This window comes from Propithecus coquereli, unplaced genomic scaffold, assembly GCF_000956105.1.
Source record: "Propithecus coquereli isolate 6110/MARCELLA unplaced genomic scaffold, Pcoq_1.0 Scaffold9, whole genome shotgun sequence".
NCBI classification, from domain to species: domain Eukaryota; kingdom Metazoa; phylum Chordata; class Mammalia; order Primates; family Indriidae; genus Propithecus; species Propithecus coquereli.
Window position 1 is genome coordinate 3,285,980 of NW_012155284.1, and position 27,487 is coordinate 3,313,466.

General features: G+C 39.2%; 1 protein-coding gene across 1 annotated transcript in view; it reads right to left on the minus strand.

The window, feature by feature from the left end:
• Positions 1-27,487, minus strand: part of CMYA5 (cardiomyopathy associated 5) — an 82,459-nt gene that overhangs the window by 45,477 nt on the left and 9,495 nt on the right. Inside the window, exon 2 of the mRNA XM_012664525.1 lies at positions 643-10,915. Within this exon, the coding sequence (XP_012519979.1) occupies positions 643-10,915 (10,273 nt within the window). The remainder of the gene's footprint in view (positions 1-642; positions 10,916-27,487) is intronic.

The following is a 27,487-nucleotide window of genomic DNA, read 5'->3' on the forward strand; positions in this document are numbered from 1 at the left end:
TTTATTTATTTCAAGTTATTTGGCATTTTTGATAATGTTAAGGGTTATTGCCATAAGACGACAAGCTCCTCAAAGGCAGTGACCCTGTGTTATTTATCTTGGTATCCCCAGAACCTAGCAAAATGCCTGGCACATAGTGTATACAGTCATCCTCAGTATCTGCAGGAGACTGGTTCCAGGACTCCAGCAGATACCAAAATCCATGGATTCTCAAGTCCCCGACATAAAATGACGTAGTATTTGCATATAACCTACACATATACTCCTCTATACTTTAAATCATCTCTAGATTACTTATAATACCTAATATAATGTAAATAGTGTTATGCTGTATTTTTATTTGTATTATCTTTATTGCTGTATTGTAATTTTTATGGTTTTTCCCCCAAAATATTTTCTATCTAGAGTTGGTTGGTTCCAAGAATGCAGAATTTGCAGATAACCGAGGGCCAGCTGTACTCAATGAGTTTGTTGAATTGATCTTAAATAAATTCTTGCAGAAGTAATCTTAGTTTGCTTTTAGACTAACTGTTCTGCTTAAAGACAAATGTATCAAGTATTGGTCATTTTTAAAATTCAGCAAACGTGAAAGCAAATTAAATGTATATGTATTATTATTTGTATGTTTTTAAATCTATTTACCTTTACAGCACTTATAGCTGTGTCAAGTGTTGAAACCTCATGGTCTTCATGGGTGCCAAACGCCTTGTCAGTAGCAGAAATTGGGCTTTTGCAGGTGTAGCAATATGTGTCAATCTGGGACTTTTTCAGTTCCATTTGTGCCTTTTCAGTTACTAACTCTGATGGTAAGTGATCATGTTCTTTCCTCCCTCTGCCCAACTCTCTCTGTTCAGCAGATGGACTTTGTTCCGCTTCGCTCATGAATTCATTTTCACTGGTGTGTTCAAAGGATTCCTTTCTTTGAGATGACACATCTTCAGGTGTGGATTCTGAATATAGTTCTTCTGGTAAAATGTCTTGAGTAACCACTTCATAATTTGCAGATTCGGCAAATTCATACTCATCCTGAACAGGGCTATTGCGGAGCCTCTCTTCACTTGGCTCAAGTGGGACCACGATCTTAGGTTCTTCTTGTGGTGTTTCTTGAACATAAGTTGCACCAGATGCAAATTCTTCCTCTGGGAAGGACACTTGTACTGGGACATTCAGATTGACCTCTGGACTTGCATTTCCTGCTTGGTTACCTTGACTGCTTGCTTCATCTATGGGCTCCAGAACATGATGGGTGTCTTCAAATGGAACGGCATAACTTATCTTCTGGGTAACCACTCTGACTTCCTCAGTGATAGGAACTTTCTTCTGCGTCGCCACATTACCAAGGGTCTCCATGTGGCCTACTGATTCTCCTTCCCTGTGCACTGCTTTCTGTTCGTCTTCCAGACTCTTCTCCCCCAAAGTAGTTCCAAACCTCCCCCAAATTTCCCCTTCTGCAGCTATTGGTTGGTATGAATCATCCTTACCAACTCTTTCTTCCAGACCTTGGCCTTGGTCCTTTTGAGTTACAGATGTGTCATGGAGAATGTCATCTTTGAGTATGTACTTCTCAAAATATATTCCTGTTCCATCATCAGTGTCAGAATTTCTGCTTGGAAATGATGCCTCAGAATTCACACTGTCACCTTCAGAAGCTGTCTCCCCTTCCTTCTTTTTGTCTCCAACTGCTTCTTCATACAGATCCTTATATAAAAATGCAAGTGCAGGTGGCTCCTCCAGAAGTTCTGGATTAATGGCTTTAGCAGTAGTAGGAAATATTGGGGTTCGTGATAAAATTCCTTCCTCTGCCTCAAATAAAGGCATCCCAGGTGACTTTGAGTCCACATCTCTATTTATGCCCTTTGAAGCATTTCTGTCAGCTGATTTTTGGATAACAAAAGACTTTTGAGTCTCTGGATAAGACTCTTTGCTGTGGTCCTTTTCTGGTCCATAAAAACGTTCATCTAATTTCACCAAATCATATTCACGTTCTAGGGCATGTTCCTCCAAACTTTCTGGGAAAGAGATAATTTCTTTTGGAACTTCCTTTGAGAGTTTCTCTTCAACATTTAATTTCTGTGGAGCTTTCTGTTTTTCTGGGTCTGGGGAAATGTTATAATCAATCAAAGTATATTTTTCAAAATAATCCTCTTCACTGGGAATTGTGGGCTGAATAAAAGCTAAATGACCAGTTTCAGAATCTGTGGCTATCTCTTTTGTCTTATGAGTTTCTTCTTCTTTATTTTCTTTCAATGACACAACTTTTTCATCAGAATCTTCCAACTTGCTCTTTACTATTTTATGGCAAGCAACTGCCTCTCTATAATCATGGGGTGATAAGGTTTTAAATGAGGCTTTCTCTTCCAAATATTCTAACTTATCTTGCATTTGTTCACTTTCTTCCTGATCAGCTGAAAAAATAAAGGCAGGAGCATGAATATTTAATATCTCACAGCCTTCGGAAATGATACTAAAGGCACTCTTCTGATCTTCTGAAAGTCCAGCTGGCTTACTAGTGACTGTAAATTCTTCATCTTTTGTATATGTGTCTTCAGGCTCCTTGGACATTTCCTTAGTAGAAACCATTTTATCAGCATGGATTGCTGATGCATTAGTTATAAATTCAGCATAGTTGCTTCTTGCTGAAGAGAGTGGTTCACTTACATGGGTATCTTTACCAGCCTCCAAGTGCCGCTTTGAAACAATAACAGATTGTTTAGGCATATCAGATGTGTGATCTTTAGATGTTTGAATAGTATGGACTGTATGCCTATCTGGAGTCAGTTCTGACCATGGTATTTCTTGTTTCTTGGTTGTATTAATTTCTGGAGAAGCTCCTGAACCAATAGTTTGTGGTTTTACAGATGACAGCAAATATGGTGGTGTTTCTAAGTTGTTTGTTTCATCAAAACGATGATCTAAACTCCTTTCTGATTCTTTAGATGGAGTTCCTTGCTTCATACTTTCTTTTGTGGTATCTATTAAACCACCTTTGGATAGCTCTGACACTTTGAACTGTCCCTTTTCTTCACTGGGACCTAGCATATCCTTGTGTGACTTTTCTAATGCCAGGTTTCCTTCCTGAGATAAAGAGTGGTTATCTATTTCATCACGACAAGAGAGATCCACTGGAAGGAAAGTCTTGGTTTTCTCCACCGAAACTTTATTTTCTTCTAATGGATATGGTTGGGTTCCTACTGCCTTTGTTTCTCTGATCTCTGAGTGAGCCTTTGAGAGATTGGTTTCTGATTTTTCAATAATTGATGTAGCTTTAACTAATGAAAATGGTTGAGTTTCACCCAAAGAATGACCTAAAGAAACATCTAATTCTTTAGCCATAAACCTGGACACATTCACAGAATAAGGCTGATGTTCCTGCTTCTTCTCTTCTTCTGAAAACACATGTGCCTGCTTTTCTTTTTCTTCTCCTTTCTCCTCTTCAGAACTGACAGTGATTTTGGATCTTTCTCTGTGGTCTTCATTTTGACAGACTTGCTGCAGCATAGCAGCAGCTTTTGATTCTTCTAATTCGGTAGGTCTAGATCCAAGTGTAATTTGTGCCTTCCCTACTTCATTATTATCTCTAAGCTCTGATGGGGCCACAGTGTCTTGTTTTTCTTCCAGCACCTTCTTTTCTGCCAAGATATCCGATCTGGTTTCCAAGTTATCTTTCTCCTCACTTGGGCTAACAGACCTAAGTTTTATTTCCTCTTCAGAAATTTTCAAGGAAATAGGTTTTAGCATTTCTTTCTTTAGTCTGTCTTCACCAAGATCAATTAAACTGCCTTTTGATTCCTTTACTGGCAAAATTATTGACTCTGGTTTCTCTGATTCCTTCATGATATTTTTACTTGTGAAGACAGATGAAGCTGATTCGGGCTGTTGTGGCACCTTATCCACTACATCGAATGAAAGGAGTGATTTTTCTTTTTGATCACTTCTTGGCTCTGCCTGAAGAATAGAAATATTCCATGTAGATGGAGGAGCAATTGCTGGCTTCTGGACTCTTTTACTTTCTGTAGCATTAAGAGGAGCAACATTTTTGGCTTCTTCCACAACTAAGTTCTCACCAGCGGGTGAAAAAGGTTGAGTTCCAAGATGTTCCTCACCATCAGCAGAAGTAACTATTGATTTTATGCTCATTTCCTCTGAATAGTCTGGGATTTCTTTCTTCCCATAATCTTCACTAGACACCTCAGAATCAGATTTCAGCCGTTGTGAAACTTCTACTTTTGATAACAATGTGGATTGTGCTTTAAAGTCTTGACCTTCACCAGATTTATCTAAAGTACCTCTGGATTCGTCAGCAGTTTTCAGTTTTACTCCTGGTAATGAAGGATCAGCTGCTTTCTTAGTGGCATTAAAATCAGTGGGAATTGTGCCTTTAGGCTCTATCACAGTCACCGCTTTTTCTACAGGTGAACTTGGCTGAGTTTCTAAATCTTCTTTTTCAGCAATTTTGTTATCTGGAGTGCTTGATCCAAAAAACAAACTGGACATCCATGATCTGAAAGATGAAATTCCTTTCTTTCTCTTTTCCTCAGGAAGGTCTGGCTTAACCACCTTCGGCTGCTCAGGCAGCTTTTGTGTCTCTTCAGCTGACTCTGGGGGGTGAGCTTCTTGACCTGTTAGAATTGAGGAGAGGGGTTCTCTTTGTGTGGGCATTTTCACTTCCGGTGCTGGTTTCCCTCCCTCACCGTTATCATCTACAACCTTTGATGGAACCATTTTTGATTCTTCTAATGGCTTCTCTCCAGGTAAAGGAGATGTGCTCCAGTGTGCTGCTTCTTCATTGCCCAGTGAAGGTTCTACAATTTCTTCCAGGAAATGGGCTGTTTTGACAGGAGAGGGGATAGTTTCTGACTTCACCTGCTCTACTGATGGGCCAGACACTGGTTTCTGGAGGATTCTTTCAGGAGGTAGTTTGATTTCTTTCTGGCTCTCTTCTTTGCAAGGCCTGGAAAACTCTGTGTTTGATTTCTCCAATCTCACACATTCACTCCCCACGAAAGAATGGATCTGCTTCTCCTCTGCTATGTTTCTCTCTACCTGTCCAGCTAGAACTAAAGATGTTGGTTCTTGGGCCAGCTTTACTTCTTCAAAAGAATAGGTTTTACTTAATAAGGTCTCTACAGTACCACTGGAAGTATCAAGAGTAGATCCTGGTTCTTGTAATGGCAAATGAAGTTCTTCAGCAGAATGTGGCAGAACCTGCTTTCTGATTTCATAGGCATGGTCCTTGTCCAACACAGCAGCCTTAGGCTGCCCTGTCATCAGATCATTGCTGCCAGAGGAATCCGACTCCATAGTTCCTAGTATTCTTTCTTCATGTTGACTGGCCAAATTTTCTGGCTTTTCCAACATCCAGTTTTCATCCTTTGGAGAAATAAAAGACTCTTTCATTTTTGTTTCTTTAACATCTGCAGGCTTGGTTGTCATAAACGATTTTGATTGTTCCAAAGGCAAATTCTCTTTCATAAACAAAACTTGTTTAATACCTAGATCTTGTTTATCTGCAAAAGAGGTGCTTATGTCAGGTAATTTAATAGCTTGATCTGAATGAAGTGCTTTTTCAGTTTTCCATTCCTCAAGGAGGTCAGAAGAACTGATCTTTGATGGTTGTGTTATACTCTGGAATACACAGGCTGAATTTGGGTGGCCTGTTTCTTCATTTAGTTTAGTTCCAATATCTTCCATCACTTGTGTCTTCAAGTTTCTTGTTGGTAGTAATGGGCCTATTTCTTGACTTTCCCCTTTTTTAAAGTCAGTTGAATGGTTCAACTCTTCTGATAATCCTTTTAAAGAAAAATTAGATGGCTGAAGTTCTTCTGGGTTGTCTCCTTCAATTAGAGAGGTAGGTGCTTCTTTTGACCTTAGGCTAACTACCTTAGGAGAGAAAAGTTTAATTTCTTCATTCTGAGTTTCCTCCCCAAGGCATACTGAAATCTCTGAAATTGCAGGCACTGTAGTAGGTACATGAAGTTCCCTATTTTCTTCTTTTCCTTCTCTACTCCTAAGCTCAGCTAGGTCCTTTTCTAAAACAGAATCCCCTGTTTCAATTATGGGAGATTTTACTTGTTTGATACCTATGGATCCACTTTGTCTACCTAAACCATTAGTGAATTCTGATTCAGCCTTTGGTAATTCTGATAGTTGGTGTAGCTCGTCTTTCTTCTCAGGCTCCAGTGAGAGCTCTACCAGACCAAGATCTCGTTTTTCTGGCAAGAAATCTCCCTGAGCTATAGGAGATGCCTCCATTGCCTGTTTGTTCTTATGATCACTGAGGGTCAGTAATGCCGGGGCTAAATCTCCTGACACTAAATTTTCAAAATCAGAAGAACTTGCTATTTCCTCATCTTTGCTTTTTGGAAGTATATGTTTGGGTGCAGGAGACACATTTTGCGATAAAGGAAATTTAGTTTCTTCTTTCTTTATCTCACCACTTAGGTTGAATGAAAGTACACGTTCAGGCCCTGACGCCTCTGAGGCAGACACTAAGTTCTTTTTCTGTGATAAAACCAAACATTCAGAGTCAGAGACTGTAGAAAATGAAAGACCTTGTTTGTCTTCTACCTTTGCTTCCTCAGATACATCTGAATGCTGAGAAAATGATGCTTTGGTTATTGGCAACTCAGGTTTAACTTCTTCGGTTTCTACCTTTGAAAAAATAGAATGCTCTGATACAGAGGAGACACTTAGAGGTGAATCAAGTTTAACCTCCTTTTCTGCTTCTGACCAAGCTAAAAGTTTGAATGGAGAAGTTTCAACGAGAGAAGTATCTTTAATTTCTACCTTTTCTTCTTCTTTAAGAACTGAATGATCATCTTCAGATGTTACCAGTGGTAGCAAACCACTTCCTAATTCACCCTTTCCTACTTTTGTTAAGACTGGACGATCTACAGGGGTGGCAAGAGATGAATCTGTTGGGATTTCTTCTTTTACCAATTTGGATAAGCTTGAATCCAGCTTAGTTATAGATGTTGTGGTTGTTGAGGAACTGGGTTCAGTTTCTCTGTTTACTTCTTCTGACAAAGCCGAAAATGCTGGTGCAGGTGGACCATGCTCGACTTCCTTTGCCACTCCTGAGGAAGCTGAATGAAGCACTCTAGGTGGAGTCATTATTTCAGAATCATGTTTCACTTCCGTTTCCACTACTGATAAAACCTCAGGTTCAGATAAAGATGTTTTCTTTAGAGGTGAAAATGGTACTATTACTTCAGGCTCATTCTTGGACAAGATTCTCTGTTCTTGTTCAGAAGTCACATTTGGAGCTAAATTGGGTTTGACATCCTTCTTTGGCTCATCTACCAATTCAGGCATAACTGAATATTCCATCCCAGACCCTGGAACATTTGGAGGCTGAGGCTTCATTTTTTGATCCTGTGATGCATGTGCTGTAGCTTCTTGAGAATCGGGCACAATTTCTTCCTTCCTGACTTTTGACAAAGCCATCTGTTCATCTGCAGCTTTTAGAGTAAGCGATGATTTAGGTTCCTGTTCTTTCTTAATTGCATGGATTGAATCAGGTGAAACTGAATACTGAGATGCAGGCAAAACAGGTTTGGTTTCTTCCTTTGCCATGGATGACTGTGCAAGTAAAGAAGCAGGTGTTGCAGCTACCGATGGACTAGTCTTAGTTTCTACCTTCTCCGATTCACTCTTTAAATATGGCGAAATCAAGTCTTCAGATTCAGGCTCCAAAGATGCTTGAATTTTCTGCTTGTGTGTCAAAATGAGATATTCAGATACAGATGTTGAGGTTGTTTGAACATCTGGCTCATTTTCTGCTTTCTCTGATTTATTTCCTGAAGGTGGAAGACTCAAGTCTTCTAGTGCAGACATCAAAGGGAAAAGTTCAGCTTTTTGCTTCTGTGATGAACTGAAATGCTCAGGTACAGGTGTAGCAGCTGTTGATCCAATTTGTTCCTCGTCTGTTTCTGAAAAGCAGGAATATTCTGAAGCAGACACTTCAGTTAATGATGAATCCAGCTCAGTTTCGTTTTTCTCTGTTTCTGGGACTCTAAATGGTGAGACTGAAACTTGTGAGGCTGAGTCTGGAGAAAAAAGTTCAGTTTCTTCAGTATCTTCATCTGACAAGATAGCGTGTTCAGACGGTGATGTTAAACATATTGGAGAATCACACTCAAATTCTCTTTTCTCTGCTTCCTGAGTTGCATAGGATGGAAATGAGAATTCTGACACAAATGCAGAATCTGGAGAAAAAGGTCCAATGTCTTCTTGATCTTCTTCTGATAAATTCATGGGTGACAAGGCACCTTTTAGATTTAGAGGGAAATTGTGGACAATTTCTTCGTCCTGTGACTCTGGTGTTGCATATGGTGGTACTGAAAATTCAGAAGCAGATGTGGAAGTGGGTGTGCACCGTTCCATTTCCACCGTCTCTTCTTCCAATAACGCATGTTCAGATGGGGTGGCGGAAAGTGGTGGGGCCTGGCATTCAGAAGTTATCTCAGTCGTGTGTGGCAGGAAAGAGTGTTCAGATGCAGAGGTCACAGCATATGGTCCAATGTCTTTCTTCTCTTCTTTTGACAGTATCATGTGCTCAGAAACACCTTTTGGTTTTAGTGGGGTCTTATAGTCAATTGTTTCCTTCAGCGACTCTTTTGCTGCAGGGGAGGGGACTGAATATTCGGAAGCAGATGTGGACTCTGGCGTGTAACGCCCACTTTCCGAGGACTCATCTCCTGACAGGACCACGTGTTCTGGTGTAACTGTTGAAAACAGTGGAGCCTGGCATTCCAAAGGCTTCTCAGTTGTGGATGGTGAGACAGAGTGTTCAGATTCAGAGGCCACAGCTGGAGAATATGATCCAGTGTCTTCCTTCTCTTCCGAGAGAATCATGTGCTCAGAAACACCTTTTGATTTTAGTGGGGTCTTATAGTCAATTGTTTCCTTCAGCAACTCTTTTGCTGCATGTGATGGGACTGAATATTCGGAAGCAGATGTGGACTCTGGCATGTAACGCCCACTGTCTGAGCGCTCATCTCCTGACAGGACCACGTGTTCTGGTATAACTGTTGAAAACGGTGGAGACTGGCATTCCAAAGTCTTCTCAGTTGTAGATGGTGAGAGAGAGTGCTCAGATGCAGAGGCCACAGCTGGGCAAGGGGGCTCAAATTCCTCATTCTCCTCTTCTGATGAAACTACATGTTCAGCTACAGTTTTTACACTGGATGGAGAAACTGGCTCAACTTCTCGCTCCTCTAGTTCATGGTTCAAATCCTGCAGTACTGAATACTCTGATACAAAAGCAGAATCAGTAGAAACAGACTCATTTTCCTCTCTTTCTTCCTCAGACAAAGTGCCACGTTCAGAGGTTGATGTCAGCAGTGGCAGAACAGGTTCCTCTTCTTTGTGCTCCACTTCAGGAGACAAACGTGGTAGGAAGGGCTTCTCAGAAACTAACGGACTTTCTGGGGATTCAAGTTCTATGATCTCTTCTTCTGTTAAATTAGAATCTTCAGGTTCAGGAGTAGCAGCTATTGGTAGGGAAGTTTCTACTTCTACTTTCTCTGGCTCTTCTAACAACAGAGATTCAGAAAGAGACATGGATGGCTCAAGCACATTTTCTTCCTTCTCTCCTTTGACATTAGGATGAGGAGGGGTCAGTTGTTCAGAGACTGGTTCTGTCCTTTCTAGCGAAGTCAGGTCTAGCTGTTCGTTGTCTGGGCCAAAACCTTCCTGAGTAGATGCTGCCAGACCTGGTGAATCTGTCTCCAGAAAATCCTTCTCTGCCTCCAGTGAAATGGAACGGTCAGGAGAATATACATCTTCCTTCTTTATTTCATCAACTAAAGACGGTGAGACTGAAAAGTCATTCTCTGGAGTTATGTCTGCGTGTGAAGCAAGTTCAAATTCTTCCTTTGCTGTTTCCAGGAACACTGTTGCAGATGTATCAGGTGACAGAGGGGAAGGCTCCATTTCATGGGTTTTTGCTTCATTGTCTGGCTGTTGTGGCACTAACTGTGGAGGCCTGAGCTGTGTTTCTTGTTCTTCCGTGTCATTACTTGAATAAGAGGAAACTGTGCACTCTGATGCAGACGTGGTATTTAAGAAGGAATCAACGTCAGTTTTCTTTTGATCTTCATGACTGAATAATGAGGTCAGGGACTTTGATCCTGTGAAGAGTGTACTTCTCCAGGGTGGGGCAAGCTCTTTTACTTTTTCATCTTCTATGCTTTGGGCTACTGATTTGCCTGTTTTGGAAACTGCGTTAGAATCATAATTGCCCAAATCTGGCTCTAAGCTAATAGATGCATCTTTCCCTTTTCTATAATGTATTTCTTTAATTACATAACCCTTTGGCAATGTTCCATAAAATTGTAGAGGAATTAATTCTTCTTTAACTGAATTAAACATCTTAATTTTATATTGTACTGTTCCTATGTAGACTGGCCTTAACACTAATGGCTTGTGTTCTTTGTAAATTGCCCCAGTAATAGGAGGTGTATTTGAAGTGGGCTTCTTTTTTCTTGTTTTATCATAAATGCCAGTGTATGACTTCTCTTTCTCAATGTTTACTTCCTGGCTTTCTGAAATTAAAGGATTGTCTTTTTTGTTTGCTGGAACATCTTGGGATTCAAAAGAATTTCTTTTTTTGTTGGCTTTCCGACGCAACGATGGCGAGCCACGCTTTGCCTTGTGAGTTCTTTTCCGAGCCTTTTTAACTTCATCCACTATAAAGGAAACATTTCCTGGAGGAGAATTCACAGTTGACCCTTCAGGACTACACACACCAGAAGTCTGACTTTCTTCCGAGGCCCAAGGAGTAGAAGATCTATTTGAATTGGTCTCCCAGGTTATTCCACTATCTTCCCGTTGAACTGTCACCATGGAAAAGGAGGGGTCAGATATGATACACTCCTGCTTGGTCTTGCCCTCTTCATCCTGGTCTGATAACCTACAGTAAATAATAATATTAATAATTATATATTATATTATAATAATAACATAATATTATTAATTAGAGTAATAAGTAAATATATTTTTACCAGGTAAAAGATTAATGTGAAATTAAAACATAGACATCAGTATTTCCATCCACATCAAAAAGAGGGATATATATCAAATGAAGTTTAAAAATTGAAGTCAGGGTACCGAATACAGTGACACATCCCACTGGAATGACTCAATATCCCACAAACTCAAAAAAGCTAAAGTTAAATTCATCACTTTCCCTCATCAGTATTGCCTTCCTGCTCCCCTCGGGCTCAGCAGTCACTCATGCTCGCTCTAGTGACCGGGGTCCCCCCGGTCCCCCCCATAACCACCCCACCAACCTGCCAACAACTCCCCCCCAAAACAAAGCCAATAACCCCCCAACCGGCCAACCGGGAACAAAAGCAACCCCTCCCCTCCCCGGCCCCAAACCAACCCGCCCAACCTTCCAAGCCAACCTTAACGAAAAACTCAACAAGCCAACCCCCGCCTTAAAAACCCAAGAAAATCCCTAAAACTAAAAGGGGAAAAAAAAAAGTCAAAAACCCTAAGTACCCCAATCCAATTGAAAATAATTCCAAAGAACCAACCCCAAGCCAACCCCAAAAAGGAAAATTCCGGTTTAAATAAAAAAATCAATAACCGGGAAAAGGAACAAGGGAAACCCGAAGCAAGAAAAAGGGGGGAAAGGTCATTGAACATAGAGAGATCACAAAGGATGTCAGCCTACTGCGCTTCACTTTCCTCATATTATTCCTCATAAAACAGGAATAATAATAGAAACTATCCGTCCCATGGGGTTGCTGTGAGGATTAAATTAATTCATATGAAATGCCTAGGAAAAGTGCCTGGCATGGAGTTAGTGCCCTACAAATGTTATTTGTAATCAGGCCTTCCACGCAGTCCTTGGACTAGAGATCAAAGGAGGCTGGGCATGGTCATTTTCAATTGCTGCAGGTGTTGGAGAGGCTGTCTCCAGGAACTGCTCTCATGGCCTCTCTGCGATGGCTGGCTTTGGCGGCCCCTTTAGTTGCCATTGGGCCCGTCTCACACTCTGTAGCACTCTTCTTCTCTGGAATTTTCTTTTACCTCCTCTTCACCTGTGCTGATGTTGTTCCTCCATTTAGAATGCTCAGCCTCCACCACACTCCACGTCTTCTGCACATTTCAATTCTATCTACGCCTCAAGGCTTAGTAAAAACCTCCCCATTACCATTCCTGATCCATTCAGCACTCATGTTTGCCAACACTTCATAAACACGAAGTTCAAGATTAAAACTCCAAGGGCTATTTACTCCAAGAATATAGTTACAATTTGAGATAAATCCAAACTATTGATTTATACCTTTCTACAACAATAAAAACAAAAAACTCTCTACATTAAAACCACTAAGCATAAGTATTAAATTAAGGCACTTTTTAAAAAAATACACAGAATTTAGGTCCCTTACTGATTCTCTTTTTTTTTTTTTTTTTTAATCATCAGACTCTGCTTGCATCAGTGATTCTTAACTCTGGAACACTTAAAAGCATCTGTGGAGAGTTTTTTAAAAATACTAGTACCACCCCATACCCTTCTCCACAGAGATTCTGATTTAATTGTACCAGGGTAGACTCTGGGCATTGCTACATTTTCATGTTTTAAAAGCTTACAGGTGACCCCAACATGTATCCAGGGTTGAAATCACCGGTCTGAACAATCCTGGCTCTGAAACTTAAATAACACACACCGTTCTTGCTCGAGGGCCTTCCTGGTTTGTTAGGCTGGCTGAGAACCAGGACCATAAGTCCTTGAGGGTACATTCTGCTCCCCTTGGTTAAACTTCACAGTCTCCCCAGAAATCTACTGCAGAGGGGTTATGGTTGTCCTGAGATCCTGATGTCCTTACCTCTCAGCACAGCTAGGTGGAGCCTGGGGCAGCCAGAGCCCCAGCGCAACTAGCCTGCAGTAGCAAACAGCTTCATACATTCGCCCCACAATAAATATTATTTTCTACACCTGCCATGGGTGAAAAGGGTTGGGAAGCAGTGGGAAAAAGTAGTTTGTCCATTTCCCCAGAAACTCTGCTCTTACTTACTTGCTTTGGTATTAAACTACTGAACTTAACTAGGAATTAATACTCTAGCTTGGTCCTGAACTGAATCTTACTTTAAACAGTTTTTTCAAGCTCTTTTACATACCTAATTAAAGTTATTTCACAGAATTTTCAACTCATACTACTTCTTCTCTCTTCCGTGTCACTTAACAGAAATAGGATGAAATTAAAAATTGAGGTTATGACATGCATCTGGGAAGTCAGCATTTTGAATGCCCATGATTGTAGTAGCATTATAAAATTCAATTATAAATTCAATTTAGAGTTAATTATTGACTGTAAATTCAATGTGCCCGACCATAGAAGTTTTCATTACCAGCTAGAATGAGTTCATGAGTGCTGAGGAGAGTGCTGAAACGGCAGTTATGAGAAGGTAGAGCCCTACTACGGTGGATTCACTCAATCAATCATTTGCTTATTCATTCACTCATTTATTTCTTCATTTAATAAACTTCTACTGAGTGAAAGTAAAACTTTTATTATACTTTGTATTCCTAGTATCTAAACAATAAGCCAGAACATTCTAAGAAATGCAAAATCTAATAGGGAGACAGAACTAAACATTTTAATACAGTGTGAAAAATACTATTACAGAAGATAGGCAAGATACAATGAGAACAGAATAAAGAATAGAAGACTTCACAGAGGAAAGATCCTTGAGTGGTTCATAGAAGAAAAAATAGAGGAGCCTGCCAAATGGATGAGGAGAGAAGATGGTGTGAGGACAGGGAGGTCATTCCAGGAAAAGTTCACAGGATATGCAAAATGTGTGTATGAATAAACAGTCTGGCTCACTGAGAGACCCAAAGTCGAAAGACAGAGCCAATAGGAACCAGAGAATGGCTATACAGTATTAGCATGTGTTAAGCCATAGCCATATTATACTCAGTCTAAAGAAGCAATGTATTAACAGAAGGGAAATGGTCCCTATAGGGTTCAGAAATGCTTCCAGGACTGCTTCTTACTGAGGAACGCAAGCGTTCTCATCTATGCATGTATCAGCATTTTATAGTTAAATGATATTGGCTATGGAGATCATCTCACCCACCCCCCTCAGACTGCATTCTCGCAAAGCAGCCTTCTCAGTATTACTTGGCTTCCCATGTAGATTTATCTATAGGAATGCAGTGCAATAAATCTAATGACTTAGGAGGCACATTTTATTTTCTAAATTTATTTTTTGTGAGTTGTATTAGTATAAATCAGTTCTCAAGAGATAGATTTCATTAAATGTGCTGAAAAAACGTAATTTCTGACATTACAAATTGAAGGATCAGGTCCTACAATATGATGACCATGCCAAAAATCCCTGTGTTCCTTGTGTAGGCCATGATCACTCTTCCTGGGTACACCTTCTCTCTCTCTCTCTCTCTCTCTCTCTCTCTCTCTCTCTCTCTCTCTCTTCATTTCATCTTTGGTCAGAGACCAGCATCTTATTAAAAATTAAGTTATTTAGAATCATGAGTGGAAAGAGCCCTGTGGCTTTATAATATATCTCATTTTTTTTTTGTTTTTGTTGCTTTTTTTCTTTCTCAGAGTCTGCTTTCAGAGAAAGTATTTCTCATTTTATAAGAAAAGATGAGAGAGGGAATACATATGTATAAACTGAAATTTCTAAAGAGGAAAATGGCTAGCCATCAAAGTGGAGTTACCAAAATAATAATTTCCCATATTTCATCATGAGTATTTTTGTTTTTTTTTTTTCTTTTTGAGACAGAATCTGGCTCTGTTGCCCTGGCTAGAGTGCCATGGTGTCAGCCTAGCTCACAGCAACCTCAAAATCCTGGGCTCAAGCGATCCTCCTGCCTCAGCCTCCCGAGTAGCTGGGACTACAGACATGCGCCACCATGGCTGGCTAATTTTTTCTATATATATATTTTTTAGTTGTCCAGATAATTTCTTTTTATTTTTAGTAGAGACGGGGTCTCACTCTTGCTCAGGCTGGTCTCGAACTCCTGACCTTGAGCGATCCACCTGCCTCTGCCTCCCAGAGTGCTAGGATTACAGGCGTGAGCCACTGTGCCCAGCCGAGTATCTTTGTTTTGAATTGACACTCTCATTCTTTCCTTTAAAAAAAAAACAACCCTATACTCTGAAGAAGTGAAATGGGTCCTCAAACTATTATCTGAAGGTTAAGATTTGTAACTCCAGTCACAAGTCACTTAACGACAGGGATACATTCGGAGAAATGCATCCTTAGGCGATTTCAGCCTTGTGCAAACATCACAGAGTGCACTTACACAAACCTCGATGGTGTAGCCTGCTGCACACCTAGGCTACATGGTATAGCTTATTGCTCCTAGGCTACTAACCTACACAGCATGTCACTGCACTGAATACTGCAGGCAGCTGCAACACAATGGTAAGTATTTGTATATCTAAACATATCCAAACATAGAAAAAGTACAGTAAAAATATGGTACTATAATCTTATGGGACCACTGTCATATATGGGGCTGTCATTGACCAAAACATGAAACATCATTATGCAGCACATGACTATACCACACTTTGTTTCTGCGAAACTCAAAATTTGTATTCTAGGAACTAGTAGTTCCTTCCTCTGATCAGCAGTTAAAGTACCATTAAAGTTCTTGATAGGAATATAATTATGAATAATACCTTGGATTTGAATGAGGTCTTATTCTGTCTCAAGCAATCACAGTACACTAACAGGAAGTGTATAAAACAAAAGAAGGTAATGGGTAGGATATTTTTCCAACTAAATCTTTTTTAATGCATTAAATATCAATTGTTATAACAATGGGATCATATTACACATATGACCCTGCTTATATTACAAACTCTGAAATATAGTTTTAAAGCATAAAAGACCCAGCAAACTTGTGATCTTATAAAACAAAATGCTAGCATTTTATAAGTCTTAAAAAAACTGACTTCTTAAAAATATAATCACTAATTCTACAATTAATATTTCACCAAGAATTCATTTAATATCCATGTCTTTAGCAGAAAAAAAATCATACACATTGCCAAACAAAAGTAGTATAAAACAACTTACATTAAAAAGAGCTTGTTAGCCATTAGGGAGTTAAGAAAAAAATTCATGAAACCATGAATGAAAAAAATTATTATACAGCATTATTATGCCATAACAGAAAGGGTTCATTTTGTAGCTATACTAAGAACACTCAAGTTCATTGCAGATGGAAAGGATAAATATTAACGACCAGATAATTCAGAAGCCTGGAAGTTAGGGCCCTCTATTATTTGAAACCTAGTTATTTTCCCCTTCATGAATTCTATGATCCAGCCAAACATAGGCTTTACCCTTCATGCCTTTGCTTATATCTTTCTCTTCATTTGGAATGAATCATCTCTGTACATTTTGCCTCGTATTTCTTTAGAGACCAGCTCATATATCAACTGCTCCATGTAGCTGTCACTGATGCTGCAAGCCAAAGGTAATTTTCTCCCTCTGAATCTCTGGAATCCTAATGTAATATTCTCCTTTGGTATTTACCATCTTACATTCGAGTTATTTGTATGTAAATCTTAGCTCCTCTACAAGACGGTACACTTCCCGCGAGCAGGGATCGTGTCTTTTAGTGTTTCTTTTAGAGGCTCTCCTCTTATGAAATCTTCCCAAAGCATTCAACTTTGTTTTCATGGGAACAACAACTCTTTTATTTTTGTACTAGTATTTCATCAGCTTAAGCAACATTTAATTAAATCATGTTATAACAATAACAAGCACAGCTAGTACAAAAAGGTTGGAGAACAATCACAATTGATCCTTAGTAAAAATACAACACAAAGAAGAGTACTTATTAGAGAGTACTGATTATAGAACAGTGGTCAGCTTGTCTGGGGCGTCAGTCTGTTTTACAGAGAAAACAGTGAGTTTTGGTTACTCTAGCCAATTATGTATAGTCATACTGAAAATTATTTAAAAGCACTTGTATTTCTCTTTTTGTACATTTCTATTAATAGTTTCCATTCATTAGTGTTTACTCCCATGAGGTTTCTGTTTCAGGTGAACGGACAAGACTTCCTCAATCACCATTGACTTTCTCAACTGACTTCAGATTGAAGCCCAAAGTCAAGATTCATTCATTCAACAAGTATTTATTGAGCTCAAATTATGTACTAAGAAGGCACTATGTTAAACATGGTCTTTTACAGCAAGGTTACCGTTTGGTACAAATTTTTACAAGGTCTTAAGAGTTCATTTCAAATTAATCAATTTGGTCTCAGCTATAGACTTATAACAGAAACATAAATTAACTTTGTCTTGTTTTATTCTTCTGAAACCTAGGATGTATTTGGACATTGTTACTGGAGGTAGCTCCACAGCAAAGAAAACTGGGCGCTTGCCTAACCCCTCACCTGTACAAGAGCAACACTAGGCATAATCAACATTCTCCCAGCTGAGTTTGAGAACACTCAGGTGTTGTATGTGAACATTTCCCTGCATCATCTACACAGGAATGTTGGAATAAACTCCGTGATATAAAGATTCACATCTTTTTAGTTTTTTTAATGGAGCATTTTATCTGTAAGATCTCTTAAAATACATGATTGCAATTTATTTAAAATAATTATTTGTGACACTGATTTCTAATTCCAGATGTTTCTTCTCCTGTAGAAGGACATCTATTAGAATAACACTCCTGGTCTAGCTTCTCGTTATCGCTCTTCCCCATGTTACTCTGTTCGTTGTGCTGTGAGGCATACAAGGAGAGGCCTGTGGCTCTTCAGAGCCCATGACTGGGTATTTAAATGTTTATTTCTGAGATTCGGTACTAGAAAGCACATTGTCGTCCTCTACCTAAGCCACATTTTCTGATGTCAGTTTCATCAGTAATAAAGTTGATATTTTGATCTCTATCATTCCTTTGATTTATCTATCAATTGTTTCAGAACTTAGATAAGGAAAAGAGGGTAATGGTAATTTTACTTGCCAAATCCCAATATAAATAAATATACCATCTGTTAGTGGTACAACCTAGAGGACATGACTTGATAGCAAGAACAGATAGGATGAATAATCTACGTGCTCGTGAGTATCCACCACAGACTGATGTGTGAACCAACCAGACCAAAAGAAATCTGCCTGTCAGAACTCAGCAATGCCCAGATCCCACGTGGGTCTCCCTCAGACGCACACAGGTACATGTGTATCTTTTTTGCACAAGATTTGAGAAGCCCAGAACTGCATAGAAAGATGCTCTATAAACAACACAGACCAAGTTTAAAGGTACATTACCATGGTCAGTGATAAATAATATTAATATCCACTGCAAAAGTGTCTATGAGTTAGAAAGACTAGAGTTGACAATTTGAATTAGATTATGCAAAAAAGATAAAAGTTGGTATTCTTAAAAGAAATGCGTCAGGTTACTTTAGCTTCAAGTCATGATAGCTCTACAGCTGCCTCTGTTACCACCTGCTAGCAGGAGTAAGGACACCTGGATTCTAGTGCTTGCTCTGACACTCACCAGGTGTCTGGTTTTCAGCAACAATGATAAGTTATATTTGCATATCACTTAATGGCTTTCCACATACCTTCACATATATTCTTTCCTTTTACCCTCAGATTCATTATTTGATTTGGTCAATAAATATTTAACCCCTACCACATACCAGACTCTGTTCTAGGCAATGAGGATACAGCAGCAAATAAAACAAAGTCCTGGATCTCATGTTGCTTACATTCTAGGATGAGAGACGATAAGCGCTATGAAGAAAATAAGACAGGGTGAATGGGAGAGAGGGTGATGGCTATGAGTTGGGGTACTATGTTATGCAGAGTGATCAAGGAAGACCTCTCAAAAAACCTCAACTATTATCAAAAACTAAGGACAAAAAGATACCAGGTCCAGAGAACCAAAATTAATAAACTATGGTGTGGCAAGTCTGGTTCAGAGCTTAGCGACTGCTTCAGACCAAACCTTGGGCAACTCCATTATCTGTGGTCTTGGGAGGTAGGGGTTCCTCAACGGCGGCACTATTGACATTTGGGGCTGGATAATTCTTTGTGATAGAGACACTGTCCTATGTGCTGAGGATGTTTAATAGCATCCCTGGCTCCTACCCACTAGATGCCATTAGTACTCCATTCCAGTTGTGATAATCAAAAATGTCTTGAGACATGTATTCGTTGAGAACCACTGATACAGGGAGACCCAAGAGGGAGAAAAGAGACTCAATCGCAGGCAACATCAACCTTGGCTGAGGATTTAAGGGAAAAACCATGGAGGATAAGAATATTCATGTTCTGGGATTCCCAGCTGAGGAGTTAAACACAGGCTTAACTGTTTAGCACTGGAATTCTTCAATAGCTACTGAGTATTAGCGCAGAACAGAAACTGTACCCCACCAGCCTCGGCTGTCAAATTCCTGTGTATGTTGGGTGGTGGTAACTAAGAGACAGAGCATTTCATCTGAACAGAATGTGTCAGGCTGGGATCTTTTTAAAATAAATCAGTGAGCCAGGATAGACTTCTCCTCAGCCGTTACACTTTTTTTTTTTTTTTTTTTTTACTACAATTATAACTCCGTAACAACAGGAAGAATGAGGGCTAATTGGTCCAAAAAGTAGGAGAACTCTGATCGGATTTCCTTGGTGGCCCTCCAGCAATTTTTCTTGTTAAGTTTGCAACAGAGAAAAAGCCCTTACATTGTAGCCTTGAAAATAATAATAATGGATTTAAAAATAAAACCCAGCTCATCTGTTAAATGGAATAAGGGTTTTTCCATATGCCTAGTACAGTGTATAGCAACATTTTTCTTTTCTCTTTCATTTTTTAAGAAAAGTAAAAAAACCCCAACACCAAGGCCTCACTCCATCAGTTGTTGCTGAGATGAGTAGGGAGGGGTGAAATGCATCTCAGCCCTGGAGCTGTGGGAGAGAGGACCCTTTTGCCTGGCACCAGCAGAGAGACTTGAATGGCAGTGGGCTGGCTCTCCTGGGCCTATGTGAATAAACCTCAGAGAGATTCCACTGGAGGCACAGTGAGGGCACCCTCCAGCTATGGAGAAAAGCATCTTCGAGAACCTTCTCTGTTGTATGCAAAGAGGGAGTGCAAGATGGAAGGGGGTTAGGCTGAAATCTGTGATCAAGCAACAACCACACACCTTCTCTTTAATTTCCAAGTGTTCCTCCACTGAATTTTAAGCTAGTCCCAAACTAATGCTGCCAATAATTCATCAAGGAAAATTAATCATGATGTTATAGTTACTGACAAATCCTCATATATTTCCTGCTAGATCAGCTCTGGATGACAACTCATTAACACCATTAACTTTGTGGTTTCTACAAGGGCAGTATTAGAAAGTGTATTCCTTTGTGCATACATAAAATGTTTAGAAAATTTCCCAATCTCCATTTTTTCTTTATTCTCAAACCAATGATCCATAAGGGTTTCTTGGAAACTATCTTTTTTTGGAAATGGTTAATTTCCCTCTTCAATGTGACCTTAACACTGGAGAGCCTGAAAGATTCATCTCTCAAGAATACAATTTACAAAGTCTGGTGACAAAATCTTTATCAACAACCAAACTTTGCATCCCTCCTCTTCAACTTTTCAAGCAATTGTCTAGGTATTCTACATTCTTTTTCTTTGTGCACCACCTTTAGTGGCTATTATACTTTAATCAAATTCTGGAACGTTAGGCTGGTGGCAGGGTGCCTGCTTCCTGTGAGTTTGAAAGCAGATCAGCAACAGCCTGGCTATCACAAACTTACTAGATTAGAAGCATCCAGAGAAACTAGCTGATGGTCCCATTGTCAGGCTTAAACGCCAACAGGAAAAAAAAAAAAAAAAAAACAAGAAAGAAGTATCTTGCCTAAAACATAGCCAGACAGTAAAACCAAACTCATAAAAGGAAGTCTCTAAAATTCCAGAGGGAAAAATAAACAAAAAGATTAAATTAAATCACTGTTGATATTCTAGGAAATAACTTGCTAATAGCCTGTTCTAGCCTTCCTGTTTCTGACATGTAAAATCTTGAAATTAGAGAGTCAATAATTTAATTCACTTTTATGGAGGACTGTGTTAGAATAAATGGGATTATTGTAAAACATTGCATCCCCAAAATGATTTTTATAAGATTTTAAAGCACCCCCAGATCTCTTTTAGGAGTTTAAAAATTAAGATGAATTTCCCATAATATTCTCTTATTAATCACCCACAAAAGAGAAAAAACCAAAAACCCAGTAAAAAATGATATGCATTTGATCCAGTAAAATGTTTTAAAAAGCACAATACAGGCAACCCTTGCTAATAACATTTTTCTCCGTTCCTCAGTTGAACTCAGGTGAAAGTTCAAGATTTTTAGTTCCTATCATTAAAAATAAAGATTTTTTCCAAATTACCAAATATAAATTTCACTGTAGAGTATGCAGAAAAATAGAAACACACAAAAAATAAAATTAAAATAACTAGCAGTCTCAACACTCAAAGATGATCACTTTTAATATATTGGTATATTTCCTTCATTCTTGGTCTATCCTGAGATGTTCCTTTTTTTTTCCTTTTACATAAATCATATTTTGTAATGTGCTTTTTTAAACTTATAAATATATTCTCTAAAAAATTTTTAAAAAACAAACAAAAAGAAACACAGAAGAAAAAACTGAAAAAACCAAAAATGATAAAACAAAAAAATTTAAAATATGTATGTATATTCTGAACACTTTTTCATGCTATTAAATATTATTTTCCAACAGCTATTCTCAAATTATTTGGACTCAAATCCAGTTTATACTCTTAAAAATTATTAAGGACCTCAAAAAGCTTTCACTTATATAGGTTGTATTTTTCGATATTATAGTATTAGCAATTATAAGAAATGTTTCGATTTTTATTAATTCATCTAAAAATAACAATAATAACCTAATATATGTCAACATCAATAACATATTTTACAAAAAGTAATTCTGTTTTCCAAAACATACAAACAAAAACATTTAGTGAAAAGAGTGGCATTATTTTGTATTTCTGCACACAGAAGACAGCTGAATTCTTACATCTGCTTCTGCATCAAAATATAGATATGTTCTGTTAATAAAAGTCTGTAAAGAAAATCTAGCCTCACACAGATATGTAGTTGGAAAAGGGAAGAGTAATTTTCAAAAACTGTGGATATTTTCTTTATATCGTACCAAAACTTGAAAAGTAATCGTTTTTTAAAGATTAGTTGCAATGTAGAATCTGAAAAAAAAAATCAATGAGCTTTTCATACTCTATATACTCTTATATACTTTATATACTCTCATACTTATGAGAGAATGAAAGTGGCAATTATAAATAATGTCTTAGTATTACCATAAAAATAGTTTTGACCTTATGGATGCCCTGAGAGGGAAGCACACTTTGAGAATGGTTAGCATAGCATTCTATCACATGATAGAACATTTTCTTTACCCAAAACCCTGTTGCTGAACATTTAGATTATTTCCAAGTTTTTGCTATGATAAAAAAATGCTATGACAAACATCCTTATAGATACATCTTTCAGCACATTGGTTTTCTTAGAATTACACCTTAGGAAGTAGAATTTGAGGGTCAAAAGCAAAGTAATTTTTTCAGGCTTTTTATACATATTGCCAATTTTCCCTCCAGAAAGTTTGATTAATTTGCATTCCTATCAGTAGTGTGGACAAGAGCCTCACATTCCTACCCACCCCCTTATCAACACTGGGTACCATGTGAGCCCAGCCTGGATAGCTGTTTTTAGAAAATCGAAGTGTGACTGAGCTGGCTCTTGGGGAGCTCACTCCCTTATATGAAATACAATACTTGAGGGTTACTGGAATTCTCTGTTGGCAGAGTACTCTGATAATTCTACCATAATGCTTATTAAATGCTACTTTATATTATTATAATTAGCATTTACCATGTGTGTTCTACTTGGCAATAAGTTTCTTGAGGCAGAAACCATGTGTCGTTATCTTAATATCTTATATCTTAATATATTCGACAGTGCTAAGCTGACGCGATAGAGATGGAAATAGCAGTTTTCACCTCAGAGAGGCCTGGGTTTAAATCCTGGCTTCACTACCTACTCACTATGTGCTATGGTCCAAATGTGTCCCTCAAAATTCATATGTTAAAGCTAAATCACCGATGTGGTAGTACTAAGATGTGGGGCCTTTCGGAGGTGATTAAGCCATGAGGACAGAGCCTGCATGGGCTTGGCGATCTTATCAAAGAGGTTGAAGGGAGTGTCGTAGGCCCTTTTGCCCCTCCTGACATGTGAGGACTGAGCGAGAAGGCACAAGCCCTCACCAGACGCTGAATCTGTAGTGCCTTGATCTTGGACTCGCCAGACTCCGGAACTCTGAGAAATAAATTTCCGTTCTTTATAAATTACCCAGTCTCAGGTATTTTGTTACAGCAGTACAGACAAAGACTGTGTGTGCTTGAGCAAATTATTTCTCCTTCCTTTCCTGAGCTTGAAAGTCGTCATCAGTTAAACAGGGTGACTAACATCTACTTCAGAAGACAGCTATGTTGAGATGATACATGCAAAATACCTCGTACGATTCTTGGCAAAGGACAAATGTTCCATATGTTTGTTCTCTTCCTTTTCCTTTCCAACATTGAATTAACCTTGGGAAGCCCAAACTCTGAAGTTCTACAAACCCACTTTAATTTATTAATAAGCCTATAATTAAGGCGGAGGCACCTCTTTAACAATGATTTCCTCAGGAAAGTGTAACCAAGCAAAATTGATGTGTTTTCTAATTATTCTTCCCTGTATCACCCCTTCATTATTCATCCACTTAGTCAACATCTAGGAGTGTGTATTATGAGTTCCAAAGACAAGTTACACACAGTCCATAAACAAATAGAAAGAAAAAGGAAATCCTTTTTAGTGCCAGAACCATTCATGAAGTTCTGCTGAGAGAGCTGTTCAATTATACATCTCAGCAGCTGCAGGTACCTCCTCCCTGACCCTATTCTGGGTCAAAGCTGACAATTATTGCAGCGGGGCTTTAGGACTAATATATTTTAATGCGATCCTGAAATGTATTTCAAATACTACAAAAACTTTAACATTGTCTGACAACCTGTACCAAGGAAATCAGAGAAAAGACACTAGAGAGGTACAGTGCAGATTGGAGTTCACTCCTGATTTTGATTTAAAATTAAAGCAAAAAACGAGAAGTTATTTTTGCATATGGGAGTGCCCCTCCACTAAGGGTGCAGGGTGAGGAGTGGTGGCTGGGGAACAGCATTGCTAGAGATGACAATAAGAACCCAAGACCTGCTCAAGTCAGGGGTGCTGGTAGATTCTACTGAAGGGAGGGGAGAGGAAACTGACACTCATCCATGCCCTGCTCCTGCCTTCACATTCTCCTTTACCCCACGTGCACCTGTGAAGCAGGTGGTGGTAGCACCTACGTCTTTCAGAGTCTGTGAGGCTCAAAGAGGTCAGGTGGTTCTCAACAGGGTAGTCTGGAGAACTGCTAGTATGAGATCCTTTACAATTCCGGGAGAGATTCAAAGAAAGTCTGGGATGCTGATTCTTGAGGTCAAACTGAGCTCAAGCAAGACCTTTTCAATACCAGCTCTTGGATGGTATATGCTAAAGTTGGTATTAGGTCATTACAGATCTCTCTTCAAGTCTGTAACTGTATGTTCAACAGAGTTGAAAATACTTGCAGGGTGTATGGGTGGGAAAGATAAGTTCTTTCAGATCTAAAGCATGTTTTTAAAATTTTTTCGGGTGGCATGTTGTGGCCAAGGAGTAATGGTAGCTTTGGGTTTCAGTATTGGGGCTATTGATGTCCAAAAGATTCCTGACTGTGGGAAAAAAAGCATTTCTGGACATGTGGGGCATGACTCCACCTTCAGAGGGTTCTTTTGGCTAGTCCTGAGGAAGGATAAGTAAGTATACAGACAAGGTCTGTAGGAGAAATATTTTAAAAATTGTTAGAAATGTTAAGAAAGGGTTAAGACATTCTTGATGGTAAGGAACAATCTCTCTCAAGTTACTTAGAGGGGATTTATTTTAAGGAAATAGAGATTTTTCTTAGAATCCAAGGGCCAGAGGTGTGTCCAGGCCTCACAGGGAAGGGGAAACAGGAAAACTGTCTGGAATCAAAGAAGCTCTCTCTCTGACGTGTCAGTGTGGCTCTGGTCTGTCTCTCCTCCCTGCAAGTATTCTCTCTCTCTTTCTCTCTCTCTCTCTCCCCGCCTCCCTCTCTCCTAAACATGGCTATCCCCAGATCACACCCTTAGTCCCATAGTCTACAGAGTTGTCTTGGACTTACTAGTGTTTCATTGTAACAGAAAATTATTCCCGGAGGAAATTAAGAGATAAACCAAAAACAAAGGCAGACATTCCTGGCTTTTGGTTTCTTTTCTTTTTTTTTTTTTTGAGACATTCTTGCTCTGTCACCGGGCTAGAGTGCCATGGTGTCAGCCTAGCTCACTGCAACTTCAAACTCCTGGGCTCAAGTGATTCTCTTGCCTCAGCTTCCAGAGTAGTTGGGATTACAGGCAGGTGCCACCATACCAGGCTAATTTTTTTCTATTTTTAGTAGAGACGCGGGGTCGGGGGGCGGGGGTCTCACTCTTGCTCAGACTGGTCTAGAACTCTGACCTCGTGATCCTCCCACCTTGGCCTCCCAGAGTGCTAGAATTATAGGCGTGAGCTACCACCCCCAACCCATTCCTGGCTTTTGGAAAAGGTATTTTATAGTTTTTCCCTCTTTAGTCTCTATATTCCAGAGAATGAAAAGAAAGAGGTAGGAAAAGCAATACAACCTCCCCTCTGGTTGTTGTTGGCATGACTTGCTTTGATGAAGGATGGAGCCTCTCCTGGGTTATAGGATCAATTCGAACAGCTTTCAGACTCTTGGACAATAGGATACGTTCACGGAATTCTAAGCCAGAGGCATTCTTTGTAGGTGCTCTATATTTGGTGGAGATTTTAAGGTTTTAGAAACACACTTGAGTATGATCCAGCATTCAGACCCTGGTAGGGGTCCTATCCTTTCCCTATGTATTGGGTCACCTCCCTGCCCATCTTCTATACTCTGGGCTCCCTGCCTTGGTAGATAGCTTTTATTTAGCATTAAATGCCCTTTTCTATCCCCTGAATTCCACATCAGACAACAAATTATGCTCAGCAATTTTATCTAACTTTCTTCTTTACATTTTGGACAGTTTACAGATGTACATTTAGAATATTTTTTGACCAATAGAAAAATGAACTATTTAATAATTTGCAAACATAAAAATCAATACTCTAGTACAAAATGTTGCTGAAAAGATCAAAATTAAGTTGAATAGATCTCCTAGAAGTTGAGATCTGTTCCCCAAACTGCTCTTCTAAAGCTAACTGAATAGAATCTGTGTTACCATTTCCAAGTTACCAGAGAAGAGAATCTGACACTACTTGAGTCTTCCCTTGGCCAGGGTCATCTATAGTAGCCCTCTAGTAACCCACTCCATGAATTGGTGCACTATTCTCCAAAGGAGGACTGGCCCGGATACACAGACTAAATGGATTAGAAGGAACTAACTTTCTGATAATAGCAAACAGTGAAGGGATTTCAAAAGAGCTTTGAAACTCCAAAGCAGAGATACCAAGGTATGTAGGACAGCTCATGTTAAGACCAAAGGTAAAGATTTGTTTGTTTATTGTAAATGGAAAGTCTGTGCTAGAATAAACAGCAAATAGATTCAACTGATTATTTAATGCAAAACCTACTTCAACCTCATACGGTTGTATCTGTTCACTGCTCTATATTGTATTTGCAATTAAATGTCTTAGGAAAATATTAACTCGTTCCATTAATATTAACTAATTCCATTAATTTCTTCTACTTTCAAATAAAGTGTTGTCTAGCCATAGGAAAAACAAAATCTACTGCATCTGTGTTAAATGATCTGAGGATCAGGGAACAAAACCTGAAGAAAGCCTAGCCCAGTGCCCTGTGCTGATTCAGTAGACGTCTGACATCCTTTTTGACCATCCAGCAACTGATCTCTCTTCCCATTTGGCGAATTCCCCACCTTGGGGGTCCTGGGGAGCCAGAGGTGACAATGTAGATACTCTCCTAACCATGACCTTCCCACGTGTTCCAGACTGACTTAGGAGAGACTGATGAAAGAAACAGACGGTGGAGCTCCTTGTTCTCTCTGCGTTACAGCTGCTGCACTACTGAGCACATTACATATTGCGACATCTACTGCCCTATATCACAGCAACGGTTTCCTCACTAGACAACTTAAAAAAAAAAAAGCTGCTTTATTGTAGTATAATTCACATACTATACAATGCACCCATTTAAAGTGTACTATTCAATGGCTTTTCACAGAGTTGTGCAACCACCAACACAATCAATTTTAGACCACTTTCTTCACCCCAAAAAGAAATTCCACACTCCTTAAGTATCACCTCCCAATGCCCTTCACATCTCCCTCCCAGCTCTAGGCAACCACTAATCTACTTCC